This window comes from Triturus cristatus, chromosome 5_1 (genome assembly GCF_964204655.1).
Source record: "Triturus cristatus chromosome 5_1, aTriCri1.1, whole genome shotgun sequence".
Taxonomy (NCBI): Eukaryota; Metazoa; Chordata; class Amphibia; order Caudata; family Salamandridae; genus Triturus; species Triturus cristatus.
Window position 1 is genome coordinate 403,703,280 of NC_140587.1, and position 22,707 is coordinate 403,725,986.

Consider the following 22,707-nt stretch of genomic DNA (forward strand, 5'->3'; position numbering starts at 1 on the left):
TTTTGGATCATTTCTCCGTTCTTCGTGATGTCGTCATCACGTTATTTTTTTTAAGCCTTCAATCCGTATGTGTTGCGTTGCAGGGATCAACCAAAGTGCTCTTAATTCAGTAAAAACTGAACAACGGGTCGTTTTTTCTTCGAAGAAAGCCTGTTTGAATTCCCAAATCCAAGCGCAACAATGAAAGCGGCAATACAAGGTAGGACAACTTCATTTGTTACGAGCGCGTAGCCCGCAGCCTTTTAAAGTTGTCTTTTGGTGAAAAACCGGACCATCCCGTCGCCAAATGTAAAGTGGTGATTATATCCAATTTAAGTTGAACGAAGAAAACAGGAAGCGGATTCAATCCAGTAAGTCGTTTATTACAAGTCCGGCTAAACACGGGAGTACTGCTGCTCTTGTCAAAGTACAACTGTCGAATGCCAAGTAAGTGTAGAGCCCTTACTGAGCAGACACGGCACGAGAGATGAAACTTCAAACATAAACATGTTTGAAGGTACACTCACGAGCAGCGTCTGCACGAGTATAGAATACACAGCATGACAGAGGAATAAACATGAAAGAAATACCAAAGCACAACATGACATAAATAAAGAATGAAAGCATACCTTTACACCCGCCCTCAAACTCCAGCTGGGTGTTGTCGCCTTGGGCGGGGGACTCCTCCAACGTCAGTTGACGCACACTCGCCGCGGCACCTCGCGTGCCCCCAGCGTTGCTTCGCCCTCTTCCGCCTCTACAGACCTTCGCGAAATGGTTCACCCGTCCACACTTCAAACACGTCTGTCCTCTCGCGATGCACCTTCCGCCTGGTGGGTGGTCTAGGCCGCAGTTACCGCAGGCGTTCCTCTGGGGAGCCCTCGTGGCTCCACGCTGATGGGTCGGTCGCCTCTGTAGTACATCCACTCTCTCCTCCTTGACTACAGGCACTTTCAGGGCCGCAGCCGGCCGGTTGAGGGCCGCTTCCATCGCGTCCGCGCGTGCATTGGATAGCTCGTGGGACCGTCCCAGAACCAAAATCTCGTCAAGGGAGATGCCCGGCTGCCGTAGGATGAGGCGCCGCAGTGGGACCGACCGGCATCCCTGGATGAGCTGCGCCCGAATCTCTGCTCTCTGGTCCGGTAGCGTGCACGATAGCGAGAGTTTGCGATGGCGGGCATAGAAGCCGTCGATGGTTTCCGTTTCTTCTTGTCGCGCCTGGCGGAGCTTGAACCACTCGAAGTCGGGGTTAGTCTGGGGGTCAAAGTGACGATTTAGGGCCCTTATCACACCCGCATAGTCGTTGGCGTTCCCTCTGTCTGGTAGGGTCTCGAAGAGGTCGTACAGCTCTTCGCCTCCGTAGCACATGAGGAGAGATCTCTTGACGGTTTCATCCGTTTCTCGCACCCCAACAAAGTAGTGCTCCAACCGTCCGAGCCATGAGCGCCATCGCACTGCCGCCGTGGAGGGGTCCGAAAGCTCGCTAAATGGAGGCAGCGGGGCTACTGCGCCATGTCCAGGCGCGGCGGGCGCTGGCTGCGCGGCCCGCTGCTGTGGCGGTTGCTGGGTGCCTCCTCCACTGGTGCTGGGGGTGGTCATGCCTGCTGCACCTCTCCGTCAGACACCCTCCTCTCGGGCCGTGGCTGCGGGTCCGCTGCTCGGGCGAGACCACTGTCTCCTTCCTCCCTTGCCTAGGCTGACTGCAGCTGCCTGGCTGGCGCTGCGCGCAGGCGAGACCACTGGCTGCTCCCTCCTATTCTTTGTGTCTCTGTGGGCTGAGCCTCCCAAGCAGGCACTGCTGAGGACGCCCCTGCAGCTCCTTTCCCTCGCGCACACTCCTCTGAGGCAGGGGAGGGGGGGGGCCTTGCAAAGCAGAAGATCATGGGGCACGCCCACCCCACTCAGACACAGCGCGGGCTCGCGAGGGTCGATTTCCCCCTCCGGGGCGAGCTTACCGGCAGTGGGCGGGCAGAAGATCCTCCCCCAGGGCTCCAGAGCGTCACAACCGGCCCTGCCTGGCAGCGCGAGGGCGCGCTCGATGAAACACGGTCTGTCCCGCCTCCGCGGACTTCCAGGATTCTCCGACGGCGGGACCTTCGCAGGCAGGTACACGGGAGGGGCGATGCGCGGGTGGGCTCCGCCTCGTCGCCAATGTGGAGAGTTGCTAGGCAGGGGGTACACTGTGGGAGCAGGGAACAAATGTATACGGGACACAGGTGTAGTAGTGTGGGCCAAAGACCACGAGCGGTCTTGCGCCCGTTTATTTATACCTTCGGGCGTGCCCGCCCTCCGGGTGCGTGGATGCGTGCGATGCGTAGCAGAACGGGCCGGATGGCTCCGTTACCACAGATGCGTATGTAGATTTTGGAATTACTGAATAGGTTGTTCTAACTGGTATTGGTATCTCTATAGTTTTCAAAACTTTAGTTTGTATTTTTCAATGTGTGTATCAAAGTTTATATTAGGATAAGAGGTCTGCCACTCTTACACAAGGATGATGTCATGAGTGATGTCATTTGAGATGTCATCAGTGATGTCATGAGTGATGTCACTGACCATGTCATGAGTGATGTAATATATGACGTCATCAGCAGTGGATTGCGGTCGCGCGAGTTATAGTTAGCTGAACTAACTATAACGGGGGAATTTCGATGGTTTTGTACGAGTGAAATGTCCAGCTAACTATAACATGTGTGAAACCTATGGTTTTTTTCAGTGAATTTGCAAGGTTTTTTAAATGCTAATTCCTAACTATAACGTGTGTGAAACCTATGTTTTTTTTAGTGAATATATATATATAAAAATGATATATATTTGTATATAAGAAGCCCTGAGACCTAATAGGACATTTAGTCCTATTTCTATGTCTGTGTCCGTCCCAGTTTTTCATTCTGCTGGTTACCCTATATTGAAGTATTTGATGCTTCCGAGAGCAGCTATGCACACAGCAGTGCTTTGAAAAAAACCTTGCATTTATTATTCTAGCCTTTTTTTACCAGGTATGACATTGAGTTTACTGTGAGAGCTCACCTCACCCTCCAAATGTGTGAGCCTTACTCATAATGAGTAAGGCTAGAGAGGTCTTTGTGTTTATGCCTGAAGAAACTGACCAAAGGATGTTCGTACATGACCTGCGTTTTGCTAACGTTGCCACTATTTTTATGTGAAGGTCAGTAAAAAAAAAGGGGAAAATCAGCCAAAGACAGTGTTTATAACCTGCAACCGTTTTAACAGAAAATCTGAAAACTGTTCCCTGCTAAACCCTTTGGATGTCTTCAGTAACAAGCATTTCCCAGCAGAAGCGCGGCGCACGAATAGAGAAGTAAACTTCACAACGTTGTACTTTCATCACGACGTCTCTCTCCTGCTGGCCAATCCCGGCGTGACGTAGCACGTCTTCCATCCGTACGCTCAACCAATCACCGCCTTGTTTGCATCTAGCAGGCCGAGGCTACCGGAGCAGCGAGAGATAGGGAAACATCAGCAGCAGAGTCGGATACCGAGGAGGGAAGATGGCGGCTTCGGTTTGAGAGCACCAGTCACCACACTGTTAAAGCACCGGAAGTCCGTATCAACCGTCAACTCGTGGCCTTTGTGTTCTCGGGAGGGGGGTATACCGCCGGCAGTGGTGCTCTGAGAGATGACGTCCATTCATTTCGTGGTGCACCCGTTACCGGGGACAGAAGACCAGCTGAATGATAGGTGAGAGGCAGTGGAGGAGCTGCGATCTGGCAGCCGTACTGGCGTATGTGTCAAGTACTGGCTGACACTTCAACAGCGCAGGCAGGGAGGCGGCAAGGACAGGTATTCCAGTGGCGGCCTCGCCCGGGCTGCCCTTGTGGCATCCCTCTTGCAGCATGTACGAGAAGGCGCCGCCGTAGGCATGGAAGGGGTTGTCAGCCCCCTTCGCAGTTGAAACTGCGATGGCGGTTTCCAGAGCATATCTCTTGTTGGGCTGATTGAGTTGTGACATTGTATTCTGAGCTCTGGCTTTAATGAGAGATTATATTATTTGTTTTTTTACGTGGTTGCTTTTCTGGCCTGGGTTCTTTGCATTTTTGATTTTATAACTAGTTGCCAATTTGTCTGATGCCGACCAAATCCTAACATCACCGCGGGCTGCTTCTAGTGGTTGGTCAGAGCGCCCTTCCCGTAACGCTCCTTCAATAGTCTTCCTTACACGGATCCCGCTCTGCCTGTCCCGGGCCTCGTCTAGATAGAGCGCCTGAGTGACTTAGATCCTGCAGGCAATTACCGTGGGGACGGCCTGTGACATGTGCGAAATGCGCGCCCCGCACACGTGTTATCCGCAGGCCCATTGTATTACATGGCAAGACTCGCCAGTAAACCCCCCCCCCCCCCCCCCCCCCCCCCCCAGCTGTCTGCGAGCTTGGCACTGCACCGTAATATATTGGAGTTAACTTCTGTTCCAAGTTTATAATGCGCGAAATTTGAAAGTTGTCGTTTACTTTATGTATTCATTTATTGGTTGACACTTTAGGATGATAAGTAGTTCTTTTTATCGCTTTTAAGCACGCCTCTTATAATTCGTCCTATTAATAGGAAGTATATTATTAATTGTTTTTCTACTTCATTGCTGTACAATATGTGCACTTTTATTCTGCATTGATATTTTCTCAGGATCCTTTGCATGTACTGCTTTAATGCTTCATACATTGAATGCCGAACAGAAAATAATCCTGTTTGCCTTTACACCAGCAATGGGTACTTATTAATTATTTATAGATCACTATTCCAACCCAAGCAAGCTTTCAATCTGTCTTGCAATGCCTTTTAATTTATTTTGGCAGCCACTGGAACCCGACGCATTATTGACAGTCTATTCAGAGACTGGATGACTGGCACGACGGATCCTTTCTGTGGGCTTTCATGTTTACAATTTTATTGAAACCGAGTACTTACACTAGTTTATTTTAAGTACCGCCTACACAGTAGCGCCATAACGAGTGTGATGTCGTTTCTAAAACTGAAAAGTGCAGTTCTTTAAAAACACCCTTAAATGTAACAGTTATATGATTCTAAACCCAACTATTAACACACTCTAGCCAGCTGCTAATTTTTCATCCTATGTTGATTTTAACAATGTACTAATTCAGTTGTAGTTGGAGATCTTGTTGTCAGGACATGTCCAAATACAATGAACACGTACATATATGCATTTCAAAATCTATTTATATTTTCACTTACACTGTGCCTGTGTGCAGCCTTTCAACCATATCCTAGTACGTTCCATACAATTAAAAGAAAACTGCTGATGATCAATACATTTGGGTTCCATTGAGGTTATAAGAACACAGTTGGTGGTGAAGTTTTGTTTGGTTACTTAGTGGATTGCACACCAATTTCTGGTGGGTTTCGAAAATCCAAGCAGTAATTAAAGCTGCCTTTTTAAATTCTGTTTTTATCTTGTCACATTTTGCTGCATTTCAAAGACAGGTGTCAAATGACTGACTGACTTCTGACAAATTGTTGCTTATTTTTTTTTTTTTGTTAACATGGGAATCTGTCAGAGAAGGAAAAGTAAAATGAATTATGCAACAATTTTGCTGCGGTACAGGGAGTGTGAAAGGAACACTAGGTTGACGTTTTCTGTGTAACACATCAAATTATAAATACTTGTAAATGAAGTGATCTTATTCAGCAGTTAGGAAAGCAAAAATGAAATACATTTTTCTAGTAATTCTAAAGTATGATTGCAACCAAGACTTTAATTTTGTTTTAACCATACTTTATTGGCATTTAATTCTCATTATCACAAGCAGTACTTTATGACAAATTAGTTCTTGACATATAGGATAATTGGCCTGTAAAAAAATTACAAATCCTTGAACTCAAGACAAAAAAGAACAGCACCCCCCCAACCCCCCATGACAAATTAGTTCTTGACATATAGGATAATTGGCCTGTAAACAATCGCAAATCCTTGAACTCAAGACAAAAAAGAACAGCCTGCTTTCTGCACCCGCCCACTTTTCTCTTCTCCAGGTGGTGGTCATGAAACCAAGACTTTAATAGGTTCTAAACACTTTTCTTTGTAACGCACAAATGATGATTAAGTAAATCTGGTCCAGTGTATATTTATCATTTTTGTGCAATATAGTTTTCGGCAAAACTGTGTGAGCAAATTTAGTGGCCAATTCACTGGGAAATGTGCTGCCTGTAATTGATAATGAGCTACCACACAGTGCTTTAGTTGCATTAAAAAATAGTCTACCTCAGATCCATTAAAGCTAGGTGGGTTGCGAAAGTTTGTGGTTATAAAAAGTTCAGGATGCTGTGATCTAGACTGTCCTGGCTGTGAGCAATGCAGCTCAGACGGCCAGACTTGTCTTGGTGCTCTTCAAGATATGTGATATATAGTGGTTTGGGATATTACAGCAACAGCTTACTTTGATCCATGCTGCAGCCTAGCTCTGGGGCATGGCTCAATGCTGTTTCTGTGAGTCTTGGGCCATAGCCATATAATTGTCTGAAAAAGTAAATCTTCAGTAGTTTCATGTAGATTGTTTAGTTTGCACCATCATGGCTGGTGAGACATTTCATATATTCAGACTCTTAATTCAAAGGTTCATGGTTACAGTGTATTGTAATACAATGTTTGCATTTATCTTTGACTCCTGTGTAAAATCACATTATGATTGACAGTTTGATTTTGATTCTCGCTTGCACCTGTAGCAAATGAATACTTATTGTAGGTTTAATCTGATCCACGTTAGGGAGAACAGTGCTGCAACATTTTGTATGTATGTTTTGCAGCCTTTCAGTTTTCTTGGGTAAGCTTGTTAAACCTCATATCTTTCGATCCGTAACAGTAATCTTGTGAACTCCATTTGGTGTTCTTGTTGACAAATTACTCCCGTACTTAAAGGTGGCGGTAGGGGCCAGAGTACAACCCAGGTACAGTCTGACAGTGTTTCAGCAGTAGTCAGTTGTCCCACATAAATTGTGAAGAATAGTGGCAATGAGCCCATGTGACACCCCACCAGACTTTGCTGGTGATCTCTAGAGAACTGTAGGAAAATGCCCCTTTTTAGGTCTTGCCTGACCCAGCGCATGCGCTGGTCTGGCGAGTCTTATTGAGAGGGCTCCAAAAAGTGCTACCAGGCCAGCCTAGAGCTACAGTGCATGTGCGCGCGCGCCACGCTTTACCGCGATTACTTTCGCGGCCGCACGCCCGCTTTGCATAGCCAATAGGTCGCGATTTTCGGATCTTATAAGTATTTAGTTATGTAACTGTTGCATGGCTAAACACTTATAAGGTCCCAAAGGCGAGACCTATTGGCTATGCCAATGCTTGTTTAAATGATCACCCCCAATGTTTTGCCTGGTAAATCGTGATTTTGACTGAAAGTGCACTGGGTTCCTGTCAACCAGGTCCCTAATGCCAGAGTTCTTTCCCAAAACTCTATACACTTGTTCCCCCAATTGGAATAATCTTTAGCACCCTCTGTAAGTCCCTAGTAAATGGTACTTATGGCCTGAGCTACCAAAGAGGACCCCTAAGGGCTGCAGCATGATTTCTGCCACCCTAAGGGAGCCCTCACCAAGCACATGCAAGACTGCCATTGAAGGCTGCGTGTCTTGGTGCAGGCAAAAGTGAAAACACAACATGTCACACATCCATGTGTGCCATGTCCCTGATATTGCATGTCATATTTGTAAGTCACCCCTACAGCAGGCCTAACAGCCCTAAGGCAAGGTGCTGACTATTATATGTGAGGGTATACCTGCATGAGCAGATATGCTCCTGTGCTGGTCAGTACTATTACTGCCAGTGCAAGTGAACAGGGAAGCCATTTTAAAACATGTGCTGGACACTGGAGAAAACAAGTTCCCCAGCTACACGATGGCATCACTGAAAATAGAGTTGTTTGGTATCAAACATCTCGCATCTTTAAACCCACAATGGTGCCAGTGTCGAATTTACCAATACATGCACCAAGAGGGCACCTTAGAGGGGCCTCGTGAAAACCTACCAGCATCTGCTGTTCTTGCTGGCTGTTTTCTGCTAGCTTGCCACCGAGACGCTGTTCTGACCTCCTATGGTGAGAGCCTTTTGCTCTCAGCAGACCCAGAACAAAAGCCTGTCTGGGAAGAGGGTGTAACACTCCCTCCAACTGGATGATCTGCTGATAGCATCAGCCCTACGTTTATTAATAGCCTAATACTCGGGCACACCCCCACGCGCAATTTAAGGTCTTCCCATCTCTTCCTCCTTTCCACCCCGGTGTTTAAACTGGTACGTCAAGGATGCCGCAGATCTGCTACTCTTGCCCCCAAACTGTGGAACTCCTTCCCGTTGGAAATTCGGTCCTGTACAGACCTTTTGCAATTTAGGAAATCCCTGAAAATCTGGCTATTTGCACAAAGCTAGATTCTATGTCCCTATTTGACAGCATTTGGAGCCTTTTTAGCGCCGTGAAGGAACTCGGCGTATGTGCGCTCTATACATTTTTATTAACATTAACATAGCCTCCTTGGGCTGGCAAGCTTCAAAGAAGCTGCTGCCTTTAGAATGTTAATCTAGACCCCCTCACAGGAGAGCAAGCCACCCCCGTCCAGAGCCCCCTTGGCACCTGGACAGCCGGGGAAATTAGCTAGTAAGGTAGGTGTGCCACCTCCAGGCTAGTACCACCCCTAAGGTGAGCTACTGTGAGGTGGACAAGATTTTTCAGAAAAATCCATCTTTGTGATGGCATACTTAAGAATTCTGGGACATGGTTATGCCGATTTCACACAGGAAGTGGACATATAGGAGGCTTAGTGACCCCGAAGTTCAATATCCCATTGGCTGTTGCCCACATCCCATTGACTACTACCCTGCACCCCTAAATTCAGTATTTAGGGGAGCCCCTGGCACCAGTGAAGCAGATCCTGACGACCTAAGAAGAGAGAGGACACCGAAGAGACGCAAAAGCAGAGAGGAGGGAAGCAGCAGCTGACCTGGTGCCAGTCCCGCAGCCTGTTTGCATCAATTGCCAGAAATCTGGGAGGTCTGCTTGCATTCGAATAAAGACTAGACCTCCCATGAACAGCAGACCAGTCCCAAAGAATCTCCAAAAGAGAAGACTCTGAGGCCTCCGAAAACGACAAAACTCATCACCCAAAACCACCGGTGCCAACAAGGTTCCCCTGTGCTCCAGGGCTCGAGTCCATTGTGGTTTCCCCCCTCCTCCCTGATGTCGCCTGCAGCTTCTGCACACAGGCCCCTCAACCGCTCCAGTAAGGAAAAACCTGGCCCCTTATGACACCCTTGCACCCATTACTCCAGGGCCACGGAGAAGAGGACCTAAGGTGTTTACCCAGTCCCCGAGCATTGCAAGGCCCGAGCCCACTTACTTGTTCAGCCCGACTGGCTTCCTAGCCAGAGATACTTTTTACAGTGATCGATTTCCCCCTTGAAATGCATTGGGCTCCTGATGCCAATTTGCACCCTGCACTTACCTGTCCTCATGCCGCAGTTGGTGCTGCCTTGGACCATGCCCACCACTCAACTCCTGGAGATTGGTCCTGTAAGCCAATGTAAAACTCAGAAATTGCACTGTCCACTTCTTAAAGTGAAATTATTTTATATTTAAAACATATTTACATGAACGATTTTTCTCTGATGCCAAATCCTATGTAGTTACTTGGTATTTTTATAAATTGTTGTGGATCTTCTTCTTGAGGCGTGTTGCAATTTAATCATTGTGTGTATTTTGCAGATGTCTTGCACTCCTCGGTGTTAAACCTAAGGCTTTCTAGACAACACTATTCTCTAACAGAGCACTTTGGGATTACATAATAAGCCCCTCCCCACTCATAAAGGAACGCCTGAACTCTTTACAATATATATCAACTTAGTGATATATCACATAAAGAGCCAGCTTTTTACAAGAACCTACTGTGATTTGTTAGCTTTGTATGTCGTGGAATAAATGGATTTAGTACAGGGCTTTGTCTGATTTCAGTCTGTCAGTTTCTGCAGTCTTTTTTAGAAATATGCAGTGATCTATATTATGTGAATACACAGATAGTCATTGGAACACAGAGCTGAGTAGTTTTCATTGAGGGTGATTTGGTTTTCTATTACATTATCACACTTTACATCCATAAACACCTCTCTCTGGTTTAAATCTTTTACTGATTTTCAAACAAATATAAAAGACCAGACCCTCAGCTCCTTGGAGACAGTGCAAATGTGACAACGAGGTCGCAAGACATATCATTACCAAAGGCAATAAGCGTGGAGCAGGCCCACAAAATGTAACAAAGTAAGGAAGCGCATGAATAAAAACCAACAATACCACACCCCCCCCTCCTCTCCTCCCTCCCCTCGTCCACCCTTAACGAAAAAATAGAGGGAAAACAGCCTAATGATCAGTGCCGTTGTTTGCGACGCTTCATGGAATCGCTACTTGGAATCTGTGTGTCTGGAAGGCGGAGTAGTCGGGAGGTAACAAGGGCACGTTAACTCTCGGAACGTGGACATTAGTAAGGTTAGGAAGGGCTGCCACGACTCTCTGCCAGCTATTGTGAGGGTTAGCTTCTCCGTGCCTAACACCAGCCAGAGTCTCTGGAGCCATCTGGAATGTGTTGGGAGTTGGGTGGAGCACCAGTGTATCAGAATGTTTTGTGTCGCTGCTCCTAAGGCAATAGCAATCAGCCGACCCCCTCCGGGATTTAAGTGGATATGTCAATGGGTTGGGTAAGCCCAGGAGGGCATAAGTATGAAAACGCGGGAGCTGCGTCTCAATGTGGACGTCTATTTTATCAAGGATTTGGGACCAATATGGTTTATACAGGTACAGCTCCAGAGAACGTGTTCTAGAGTACCCACCTCTCTTCACCATCTCCAGCACAGGGCGCTCTGGCGAGGGTCAAATCGGTGTAAGCGGTCTGGTGTGTAATATCAATAGGTGGCAATCTTGGTCAATGTCTCCGTGAGACCCATATTGTATGCCGAATGCCGTGTCCTATGGTAGATGCTGTCCCATTCTTTGTGGCTTAGAGATCTACCCAAGTCCCTTTCCCAGGGGGCACGGCCTGCATTGTATGTGTGTGTGGTAGTAGCTAGAAGCATCTTGTATAGGTCGGAGATGATTTTCTTATCAGAGGTGCGTGTTACAAGCCATTTTTCATATGGGGTCAGAAGGCACAGTGCCTGAGGTTTGACATGCGGGTGAAGTGCCCAGTGCCTGATTTGCAGATATGGCAAGCGCTCTGATTCTGAAAGGCCATAGTGTTCTTTGAGCTGTGTAAATGAGATGATGCCATCGATGTCGAAAAGGTGACCCAGGGACCTGCAAGAGGAGGAGTGCCAGGCTTGAAAGGTCCGGACGCCTGTGCCGGGGTGAAACTCTGGGTTATCAAATAGCAGTGTGAGGGGGGGGGGATGGGAAGGTGGTTAGTTGGCTGGTAACGTTAGTGCGGTCCCAGGATTCCATAATAGTGCTTGTGATATATGAAGCATAAAGATTGGGCGGTCTGTGTTGTTTGCGGAGAAAGGGAATACCTTGTAATGACCTGGCTGCCACCGCTTGGTCTTGAAACAGCCAGTGTTTCTCCAATTCCACGCGATGCCATTCCACTAGGTATCTGAGCTGTGAAGCGTGGAAGTATAGTTGAAGGTCAGGCACCCCCACTCCTCCCTTCTCTGGCGGAAGAACCGGAACCTGGTGTCTGAATCGGGGTTTACGGCCATGCCAGATGAAGCGCGCTAAGTCCGCTTGGGTCTGTTGGATGCAGCCCAACGGAGGGCGAGGGGCAAGGGTCTGGAATAGGTACAGAATCTGGGGAAGAATAGTCATTTTGGTAGCTGCGATCCTGCCTAGCCAAGACATCGTGCAATGTTTTCACCTATTTAGTTCCTTGCGTATGTGGGATCGGAGATTAGAATAGTTGTCAGTGGTGGCCTGAATAGTAGGAGCTAGGTGAATTCCTAAGTAGGGAATTGACGCAGATGCCCATTGCATCGGATGCTCCTCCTGTAGGTGGGTGAGAGTGAGGTGTTAAGAGCTATAGATTTATCCATCTTGATTTTAAAGCCCGACCCTTGCGCAAAGCTATATAATTCAACAAAGAGGGAGCGCAAAGCTGTTATCGGATCTGAGAGGGAGAGCAAGATATCGTCTGCATAGAGGCTTATGGTATGGACGTCACACCGAACTTAATCCCGGAAATAAGGGGGTGCTGTCGGATTCTAAGGGCCAGAGGTTCCATATAGAGCGCAAAGAGAAGGGGTGACAGAGGGCACCCCTGCCTAGTGCTCCTCTCAATGGGGAAACGAGAGGAGGTGTGACTGTTACCTCGAACTGTCGCCTTAGGAGAGCGGTAGCATTAAACACCTCTCTAAATCCTCACTGTTGTATGCAGGAATTTATGTAACATGGTTTTTGTTGTTCTGTGACTGCCTCAAAGGGATTGTGCTTGTATGAGGCGAAACACTTGATATCAGTCTGTTGGTTAATAACTTTGATTAAGCTATATATAGGTCTGCTCAACGGAAGGTTGAATATGGCTTGCTGCGTTCATTTGGGTATGGTCCCTTTGGTTAGGGATGAGTTTTGAATTACACAGTCTTGGCCCAAGACTCTTGGGAATTAGTGTTTGGGAAGAAAATCCTCTATTCAAGAGGTCGTGCAAGGTTACATCGGACCTCTTTTTCAGTTCCACTGTTTGCTAGGATTGTTTACATTTATGTCTGACTCAAAAACTCAAAGAATGCTAATATATGTTTGTAATGCATAAGCCATTACATACATCTGCATGTTTTTATGTTTTGATGAAGATACATTAGTTCAGACTTCATAGATGACTTTCCTGTCACTCACTTGTCTTTCTTAAGCCTCTATTAGTTTTTTTTCTTAAACCTGAATAGTGCCCCCCCCCCCCCCCACACACACACAGATGTTATAGTAGGAATAAGCAGTGAATTTCTTGTGGATTTGTTTCTGCTTGACCAACGAAGCTTGCTGTACACATTTTAAATTGTCGTCATATATAATCATCCCACTACAGTCAGGAATAAATCACCAGAAATCTGACTTAGATATTTTGAATTGGGTCGTGGTTTATTTATATATTAAATAGCCAGGCACTTCAGCCTTATGGTAGACCTCTTATTGTAGAGCAGAAGGTCACATGGATTGATCGCTATTACCTTTGTATGATGCCATCTGGGTTTGGAATTCGTAGCGAAAATCTACTGCTGTTTAAATGTAGTGTGAATTAAAACGGAAGCTGTGTTATTTACCAGTATGAAAGTGAACTTGTCTCAGTCTTTACAAGTTAGATTGAGGATGCATTTGAAAGTTAATCATAAGATATTAAAATTTATTTTCTTGGAAGTCAATGTCGGGGTATGTGAGCAGATTATATTTGTCAACTGTTATTTATTTTTGCCACAAGGATAATGCCCATGTTTATGTTGAACCATCAAACGGCACTGCTGTCTGGTGGCAAAAATTATATTATGGGCTTAATAAGAACATGGAGAAGTTTGGCATCTGCCTATTGCTTACCATTGGTTGGCTTTCCAGTCACTCATTTGCCTGTTTCTTAATTATGTCCCAGTTTGTCAATCTTGTGTTTTTTTAGGTCGAGCCTACAGCAGCGCATGCGCTGTTGCTCGACTTTTGTAAGTGGGATTTAAAAGTGCTTCCCACCGGCATTTGCAGGCCTAATGCTTGCGTTCACGCTCGCGTGATCGTGCAATTACTTTCACTTTCGGCGCTCCTGCGCGCGCACCACTCGCGTGTTTGTCGGCGCGCGCGCCTCCTCCTCTTTCTCCCGCTGCAGCCCCCATCTTTGCATTCCCTGCGACCAATGCTTGTTGTACAGTGTAGTACTCACCTACTCTTTAATGTTTCGGCTGCTTGTCCTGTGCACCTGTAATTGCCCTGTCCTTTCTCACCTTAAATATATTGTTCACTAATTCTTCGTCGTACAGTCATAGCGCTGGACATTAAACTGAGCCAGTCTTACTTTCTCAGTCTCATTGTCCCTGTGTTTTCACTGCCCCCCCCTTTTCTATTCCTCCACTATCACAGAACCGCTGCATCGGCACTCCCCTATTCACAAGAACCCTCTTACCTGTCTCTGTCCCTTCAGTTACCCCTGAAATTACACTCATGCTTTACTGAGTTACACTTTTCAGTGCACGAGATTCTTTTTTTTCCGGTGCATAAAGACACACTCCTTTCGCACCTTTTGGAATACATTGACACATTTTCCTGCGTCTGTAATTTTAATCTGTTATTGTTCAAACATGATTTTATGACTTATTTTGTCACCATAATTCAGTTGGCATATTTCCCTGCGCGCACCTAGATCTGGAATCTCACATGTGGTTTTCCATTAATGGTGGTTTCTTTCCAAGGCATTTCTGTCTTCCAATAACAGTTCAAGGCTTGTGAAGTAAAGGACAGAATTTGATCTGCGTATCTGAATAGTTTTTCACATATAATTGGCGTGATTTACAGTTGGTTTAGCTACGTCGCCAAAATGTTTTTTTGTTGTTTTTTTTAGTGAATGCAGTGCATTTGCCTAATTTAGCAGAAAAAACCTCTGAACATACTCTATTTTTTACAAAACATTGCTAAGTTCCGGCACCAGGAAGAGACAACGCATAGCCTGTCTAGTTATAGTTTACATACCTATCTTAAAAGAATATTCATTCTCAAGTTTGAATGCAATCCGTGGTCCGTTTGTATACCATAGCATAATTTCTGGTTGGATCTTAAATATCTTTATTCAAGAGGCATATTAAAGATGGCGAAATAATGTTTGTGTGCATGCATGGGATTGCATGTACAAAGGACTAACTACAGCCATAATTGTTATTTTACAGGTTCAAGTGGGGGTCAATTCACCAGACCTGTGTAGGAATGACGAAGGGATGAAAACAAACAAGCATTGGCATAGCCAATAAGTCTCGCTTTTGGGACCTTATAAGTATTTAGTTATGCAACTGTTGCATGGCTAAACACTTATAAGGTCCCAAAAGCGAGACCTATTGGCTATGCCAATGCTTGTTTTCTCATCCCGTAGCGCATAGCCTCTTTAACATCTCTTGATTGGCTGGCTTATGTGCTTCAACTGCCTGCTTTTCAAACACTTTAATCTGTTAAGCACCCCACAAGGCTTTTTGTGCTTTTTCTATGTTTCCCTCATGTATCTCTCTTCCCCTGCAATCTGTATTGCTCACTGTTGTCAGCTTTTCCCTACTCCCTCTATGTTGTGCTCACTCATGTTCTCCCCCCGCTATTTTCTTGCCTTTGTGCGTCTCACTCCTGCTCACTTTACATTGCTTATCTTGTCCGTTATTTCATGTCCTATTCATTGGCGAGCAGTTCCTAACTGGTTAAACGGCAGCTTTCATCTATTGCTGCTGAGAAGTTCTCCTGCTCCTCTAGTTAGCACATTGCATCAGATTAATCCATGTGTTGGTAATTTTGAAGCTAGATTACTGTAATATTATCTATGCAGTAGCCCAAAAGAAAGATTAAGAAATTAGACACTACAAAAACCGTAATCTAGACTCCTCAACCATAATAAATCGAAGGACATTTTCCTGTTTCAAAGCTTTACATTGACTCCCAGTTACCCATACCATAAAATATAAAACTCTTTCCCGAATTACACTGTGTTGAACCATGTGGTCCATCCAGCAATGCAAACCTGATCATTGGGATCAAATTCAGCCACAAACGTAAACTTTGTGGCAGATTCTTCTGGATGATAGGAGCACAACTCTGATGTGGACTGCACCCAGACCTAAATTCTCAGCCCAAACAGGTAGCTTAAAAAAACTGTAAATAAGCCTCCTGAATTGGTATTTTCCTGCTCATCCTGGCTCCGTCAACGCTACACCCCACCCCCCCTTCAAACAAGCATTGGCATAGCCAATAGGTCTCGCTTTTGGGACCTTATAAGTATTTAGTCATGCAGCACAATATCCTTGGTGCAACAATATTGACTGTTGCATGGTTAAACACTTATAAGGCCCCAAAGGCGAGACCTATTGGCTATGCCAATGCTTGTTTTTAGTGCTGTTATGGCTTTTACCATAATAAACTAGCTTAATACTATTGTAGGTCCAGCATACATGCCCAACAATCAATATTAACAAAAGGGTATGCAGTTCCTGATAATAATGCAGTGTGTGTTAGAATCACTAGGTCCCAAGGTGATGGTGTGAAAACCGTCTGATTGAACGGAGTAGAAGGTACTCCTTCTGGAAAAGAAGACCCTCACACACCCAACAAGCGGGTGTCTTGCTTCATCACCGGGTCTTTGCTCCTTATCGGGCCGGCAGTGCAATGCCCGATCAGGCACCCCGAGGGGGCCTTCCTGTCGGAGATCTTTATTTCCAAACGCCGGTGAGTGAGGTGTGTGGGGAAAACAGTTAATTAGGATAAATGGTGTAGGTGCAAGTGAAGTGAAAGGTAAGTGTACTAAAACAGGGTAGGTGATCCACTTCAAACAAATTTAATAAAGTATGGTCAACACCCTGATTAAAAACAATCCGCACATCTCTCACCATTAGGTGTATGAGTGATATGTGCTACAAAAATCAAAGAGGTCAACATGTTTCTTGCCTGGGTTTTAATTAAATGGCAATTCTTCAGGACCAATGTATACGGCTACCTGCACCTTTTTGGTGGTGGCCACAACCTCTAAGAGGTGTCAATGGTGGCCACACATAAAGCACCCTAAACGTGTGGTGCCGTGTAAACCAAGAACACACAACCTGTGAAAAAAACACAATTAAAATCATTGTTATTGTAAAACGGTTCGAGGCATCTGGTTCAGTTGAGACAACAAGTGATGTCAAACATAAAACCGTGGCATGCGTCGATTGTGAGCAGATATTCATGGGACTTTATAGAGGCAAACAGCAGAATCTCAATTGAGAACTTAATCTACACTTTAACCAGCATGATTCTTTTGATTATAAAAAACTCACCCCATTAGGCTGTGGAGACAGTGTGGCCAGGGTAGGAATACACTAAATACTAGTGTCCTAAAAGGGAGGAAGATAGATAAAAACAAACAGCAAATGCGTCAGATCAATACGCGTCAAGTGCACTCAAAATAAGTTGGAGAACCCATGTGGTGGGATATCTCATGGGGAACATAAGCATATAAAAATTTTTATGCATATAAAATTAGAACTATCACCCGATAGCACGAGGGCGGAAGCTTGCCACAGTGATCACACAAACTAGAAAATGTTTAAACCAAGGCCAGTCAAGTGCTAATGGAGTAGAGGAAGACGCTGCCAGTAATATCTGTATAGCCGCGCCAGTGCATGGCAATTAAAATGTAGCAGGACTGGTCTCAGCGTGTATCAAGGAGGCACACAGCGGTTGTGGCAGCCGGTGATTCTACAAAACTGTGCAAGAATATGGTGATTGAGAACAAAGCTGGACTAATCTCAGCGTGGATCAAGAGAGCACTAGTGAGGCCGCCGTCAACAGTGAGTGTATATCCTGTGAACGTTCAGTCTCTCCTGTGAAACGTTGTATCAACTGCGACTCAACGAGCCGCATGCTAACTCTCTAAATCGTACAGCACCTGAAAAGTAAAAAGTATAAAGTATACTCACGGTTGCGTTGTAGTAACGTTACCGTAAACCTAGGACCCCGCCAGCCGCTCAAGTCTGGTGATGGTCGGGTCGGCTGGCTCACAGAAATGGGTGCCGGTCAGCGTGCTACGTCGCTACGTCTAGGGCGGTCACAGGCGGATGGGGCGTGGCCACGTCCCAACTACTAGACCGCCAACCGTGACGGCTGAACAGACGAGGGGGACGCTGAAAGCGATACTATAGGAATTTAGTATGTAGGCAGGGCTCCCTCTCGCACGCGGGCATGTGACGCGATCGCAGACACAGAGGGCGTGGACCCCATTGACCAATACGTTGGTCCCCTCGGAATGGTTTACTAAAAATGTTATTGGATGTAAGGTTGCCATGGAAATATGTTAGTGACGCGTGCTATCAACAACGAACAGACCGTGCACTCGTTTGTAACGTTTGTTTAGTATGGAATCTGTGGCATTTTAATTATGTCTACCTGCGCGCTACGGAGCTAAGTAAGTACTAGGCGCGAGGTAATAAGATGAAACGCCCAGCGGAGGTCCGCACCCAGTGTTGGTAACCCTTTTGCTCGAGAAGGAGCTCAAGACCCAAAAGTATGGGTATTAATATCAGTCTTTTATATATGACTAAACTCAAACTCAAAAAAATCATGAACAACAGAATAAAGGACAGGACCAGCAATGGTTGTTCAAAGTGTCGGAGTAGCCTTAAAAAGTGTGCATTGTATTGTACAGAGATAAGGCTCATAGAGTAAAAAAATACTTGTATTAGAATGTCAAGAAGATACTAGTCTAAGTCAAGTTAGACTACTCCACGGAATGTCCTCGTTCAGGCCAGTGGTATCAGCAGTCAATCTCAGGACCCAACGTTGTTCGAGTCTGAAGAGGGCATTTTTAGACATGTGGGGGTGAGATTCCAGAACCACCCATTTAAATGATGTGGGCGCATGACGTTCCAAGTTGTAGTGAGTCGTCATTTTAGTGTTGGTCTTGGCGCATCTGAAATTACTTTTGTGTTCCAGCATGCGAGTTTTAACAGCACGCGTAGTCATACCTATGTATGGTAAGCCACAAGGGCACGTCATCAAATAAATGCAATTTGTTGAGTTGCAATTTGTATGTTTATTTATTTGCCATGTAACGTCATTAGGGAGTACCAACTCTTTACTGATGTGTGTCTGTGGGCACATCGAGCACGACCCACAGGGGTAATGACCCTTAACTGGGGGTAAGTTCCATAATAGTCTTTGAGACCCAGTGGCTGGTTTCTTAGGCCTAGTGTGTATTAGAAGGTCCTTAAGGTTACTCGTGCGTTTGAACGCGAATCTGGGGACTTCCAGTTCTAGATCTCCAGTATTGAGAATACCCCAGTGTTTTTTGATGATCGCCTTAATCCTATTCGAATCAGGGGTGAAGGTGGTAACACAGGTTAAGGATTGATCAAGTTCTTTAGTGTTGACGTCCCATTAATATCTGCTCACAATCGACGCATGCCACGGTTTTATGTTTGACATCACTTGTTGTCTCAACTGAACCAGATGCCTCGAACCGTTTTACAATAACAATGATTTTAATTGTGTTTTTTTCACAGGTTGTGTGTTCTTGGTTTACACGGCACCACACGTTTTTAGGGTGCTGTATGTGTGGCCACCATTGACACCTCTTAGAGGTTGTGGCCACCACCAAAAAGGTGCAGGTAGCCGTATACATTGGTCCTGAAGAATTGCCATTTAATTAAAACCCAGGCAAGAAACATGTTGACCTCTTTGATTTTTGTAGCACATATCACTCATACACCTAATGGTGAGAGATGTGCGGATTGTTTTTAATCAGGGTGTTGACCATACTTTATTAAATTTGTTTGAAGTGGATCACCTACCCTGTTTTAGTACACTTACCTTTCACTTCACTTGCACCTACACCATTTATCCTAATTAACTGTTTTCCCCACACACCTCACTCACCGGCGTTTGGAAATAAAGATCTCCGACAGGAAGGCCCCCTCGGGGTGCCTGATCGGGCATTGCACTGCCGGCCCGATAAGGAGCAAAGACCCGGTGATGAAGCAAGACACCCGCTTGTTGGGTGTGTGAGGGTCTTCTTTTCCAGAAGGAGTACCTTCTACTCCGTTCAATCAGACCGTTTTCACACCATCACCTTGGGACCTAGTGATTCTAACACACACTGCGTTATTATCAGGAACTGCATACCCTTTTGTTAATATTAACACTGGAATTAGGCGGCATGACTGTACACAATTATGAGACCAGATTGACCAAATTATCCGGCAGGAAAATGCAAATTGTGCGGAAGAATGAAACTTATGTGGCAGTATTATAATACTATTTTGTCATTTTAATACATTACAACTGTGTGGTCAAAAGTGTAATCTCATTGGTACCAGTTTAGCACCTGGATACAGCAATTGACAACTGAAAGTTGACCAGTTAACCATCGCAAAGGTTGTGTAAATGAGCATCCCTGTGTGGTGCATTTTTGTTTTAGTAAATTTTGATCCATTTGAACTACAAAAATGTTTATACAAATCTATGATTATTCAGTAGATTGTGGATTATGTGGCAAATGCACAAAACCGATAACTATGCGGATAACATTGCAGCTACAGAATCTCATAACCCCAAAAAATGAATGCCAGTCCCACCACCACAACCGCTGGTACACATTCAACACTCCTGGTCGGATACAGTGACGTTTCTTTAATACCGTGATGTTTCTGTAAATCTCCCCTTTGTAGCTGCGCTCTGCTTGCCGGGCCCTGAGTAAAGTTGCACATTTCCAGACACCTCCTTTCAGAGTGTGCCTTTTATTTCCCCCGAGGCTGCGTCAGACACCGCCTTTGAAGAAAGTGGCTGGGGCACAAGCGTGCCAAAGTGTAAGCCGTATAAATGAACACGTAAAACTTGCTGCGGATTGTCAACAGGGCAGGCTGGCCACATCCTGTCTGTGTTTAGGCCACGATAGCGGGATGCGTATTCTGTGGGTTCTGCGGGTCGCCACGTCCTTGCACATTTAAATCACACACATAAGCCCCATGCTTGGTTTTTGTGCCCACCACAAGCATATTTCTGATATTTAGGGCAGAGGCGTAATACAAAATGCCCCCTCCACCCCCATCGCAGAATGTGGTGCACCCCTGCTCTGGATACTGTATTGCTTCCTGCCTATTCCATTTAGATTATTAGTCTCTGCCTGGGGCACATAAATCCAACGAGAAGTTTAGTTGGAGGTGACGACAGGTCGCCTCCGTGGCAATAAGCAGTTCTTATCGCCAGCGCCCACCCTTGCTTCCTATGCAGTAATGTACAGTTGCCTCAGGCTAAAAAACACAGAGTTGGCAATGTGCCCCCAGAGCTTTAAGTGGGCCGGGTCCTGCCAGTGCCCAGCAACGGCAATTCTTAAAAGCAGGTGCCGAGACGGGTCCCTATGGGGTTCCCCATTTTCGTCCTCGCTCTCAGGATGGAATAAAATCTTAACTCTGCAGCAGTACACTGTTTTTGATGTAACTTTTTTATTATTTTGCAGTTATATATTGCAAAACTCGAAGTGCTTTCTTTACCTGAGCATCAACAAAGACATATTCATTTTGGTTTTTGGGTAGGCACTGGCGATTTAATTGATTTGCTCAGAAGCACAGGATGTTGAGCCGATGCTGAGACTCAAACCTTCTTCCTCAGCTCCAAAGTGGGCAGCTCTAGCCATTACGCCACAACCTCTCGCACATGAACTAAAGCATTTTTAATATTATATACAACGAAACCATGGTTCTATGTATGCATGTAGTATATTTATCCTATCCAACTAAAAACCTTTGACAAAGCCAATAGTCATGGCTTGTTGTGGGTGTAATGCTACTTGTTGTATTATATATGTGAAGGAAATAACAGAAGCAGCAAAATACCAGTCGGTGGCACATTATGGTGAGCACAGATTTTTGGTATAAATGTTTTAAGCCACGCCCTTAATTATATCGACCACGCCCCTTTGAGAGACAGCCCCGCCCCCAAGTATTTTCATTCCACCTAAAGCCCTACGTGCCACCACAATGCCAATTGGGTGTGTGCGTGGTGTGCTCCATGGACCTGGCAGCCACTGCAGAAATAGCCGCAAAGCCTCGTTGCCACAGGTTCGAGCTCCCCCCGATATTTCCATTCGAAGAGGTGCGCACTTAGGTGCACAGAAAGTAGGGAGATGGATAATAACTAATGCAACAAAATATAGTGTCCAAGTCGATTATTTAGGGAGGTTTGACTGTTTCTAGGTACAGTTAAGAGTTTATTCCACAGCAATCTAGAGGAGATGGCACTGAAATTATTATAATGTATAATAATATCAGCACTTCGATAATAGCAAACACAGGCCCAGCAAATATGGCACAAGGCACATGTATTTTTCCAATCGTGAATTAACAGTTTTAATAGTTGAGTAGCAAATCAAGTAAGTAGTAATCCCATTTGTTAAGTATAACGTTACGTGTTATTGCTAACGAGCCTAAAGGGAATTATGTAATTGAGACACACAATGTCCACATTGACCTCACAATTCAAATACTGGACCATTTACATATCCTTTTGCATGTCTACGAGACTGCCCAAACTGGGGCCTTGTAGACTCTGACCTTTGTTGGTCATTGTAATGAGTCCTGAAGAGATTTAGAACATCTTACTGTTTACTGCAAACAATCACACATACTTGGAACATAGAGAACGTACCACAAACAAAATATTCAATACTACTCTTAAATAAACAATATTGAAGCAAGCAAGGAAAGTGCATGCCTAAATAATGTGAGTGCAGAAACGCTGACTTGGCTAAAAACACTTGACAAAGTAAAATGGAAGAAAAAGCCAGCTATGAATAGATTCCCACTGGGCAGAGACAAGAGAGAAAGTCAAGGGGGCTAAGGAGGGAGACAATGAGGCCAGGACTAAGGGGGTTAAAAAACAGAGAAGGTGCACACAGGGGTGGATGGCAAAGGAGCTCTGAGGGGAGAACAAGGGGCGAAAGGAGTGGAAGAGAAGGATATGGGGGTGGGGCAAGAGGAAAAACAGAGGGGGGAATAGGTGTGAAAGAGACAAGGGGGGCCTGGAGCAGAGAAAGCAACAAGGT

At 45.4% G+C, this 22,707-nt stretch overlaps 1 protein-coding gene across 15 annotated transcripts in view; it reads left to right on the top strand.

The window, feature by feature from the left end:
• The first annotated feature begins 3,406 nt into the window (after positions 1-3,406).
• Positions 3,407-22,707, top strand: part of UBR5 (ubiquitin protein ligase E3 component n-recognin 5) — a 2,036,132-nt gene continuing 2,016,831 nt past the window's right edge. For 8 of the 15 annotated variants that reach the window (XM_085605138.1, XM_085605141.1, XM_085605140.1 and 5 more), the window contains exon 1: positions 3,413-3,681. In XM_085605138.1, the coding sequence (XP_085461264.1) occupies positions 3,620-3,681 (62 nt within the window). In that variant the 5' untranslated portion in view covers positions 3,413-3,619. Of the gene's footprint in view, positions 3,682-22,707 lie in introns of all 15 variants that reach the window. The other 7 variants (XM_085605144.1, XM_085605147.1, XM_085605145.1 and 4 more) reach the window with 3 other exon arrangements.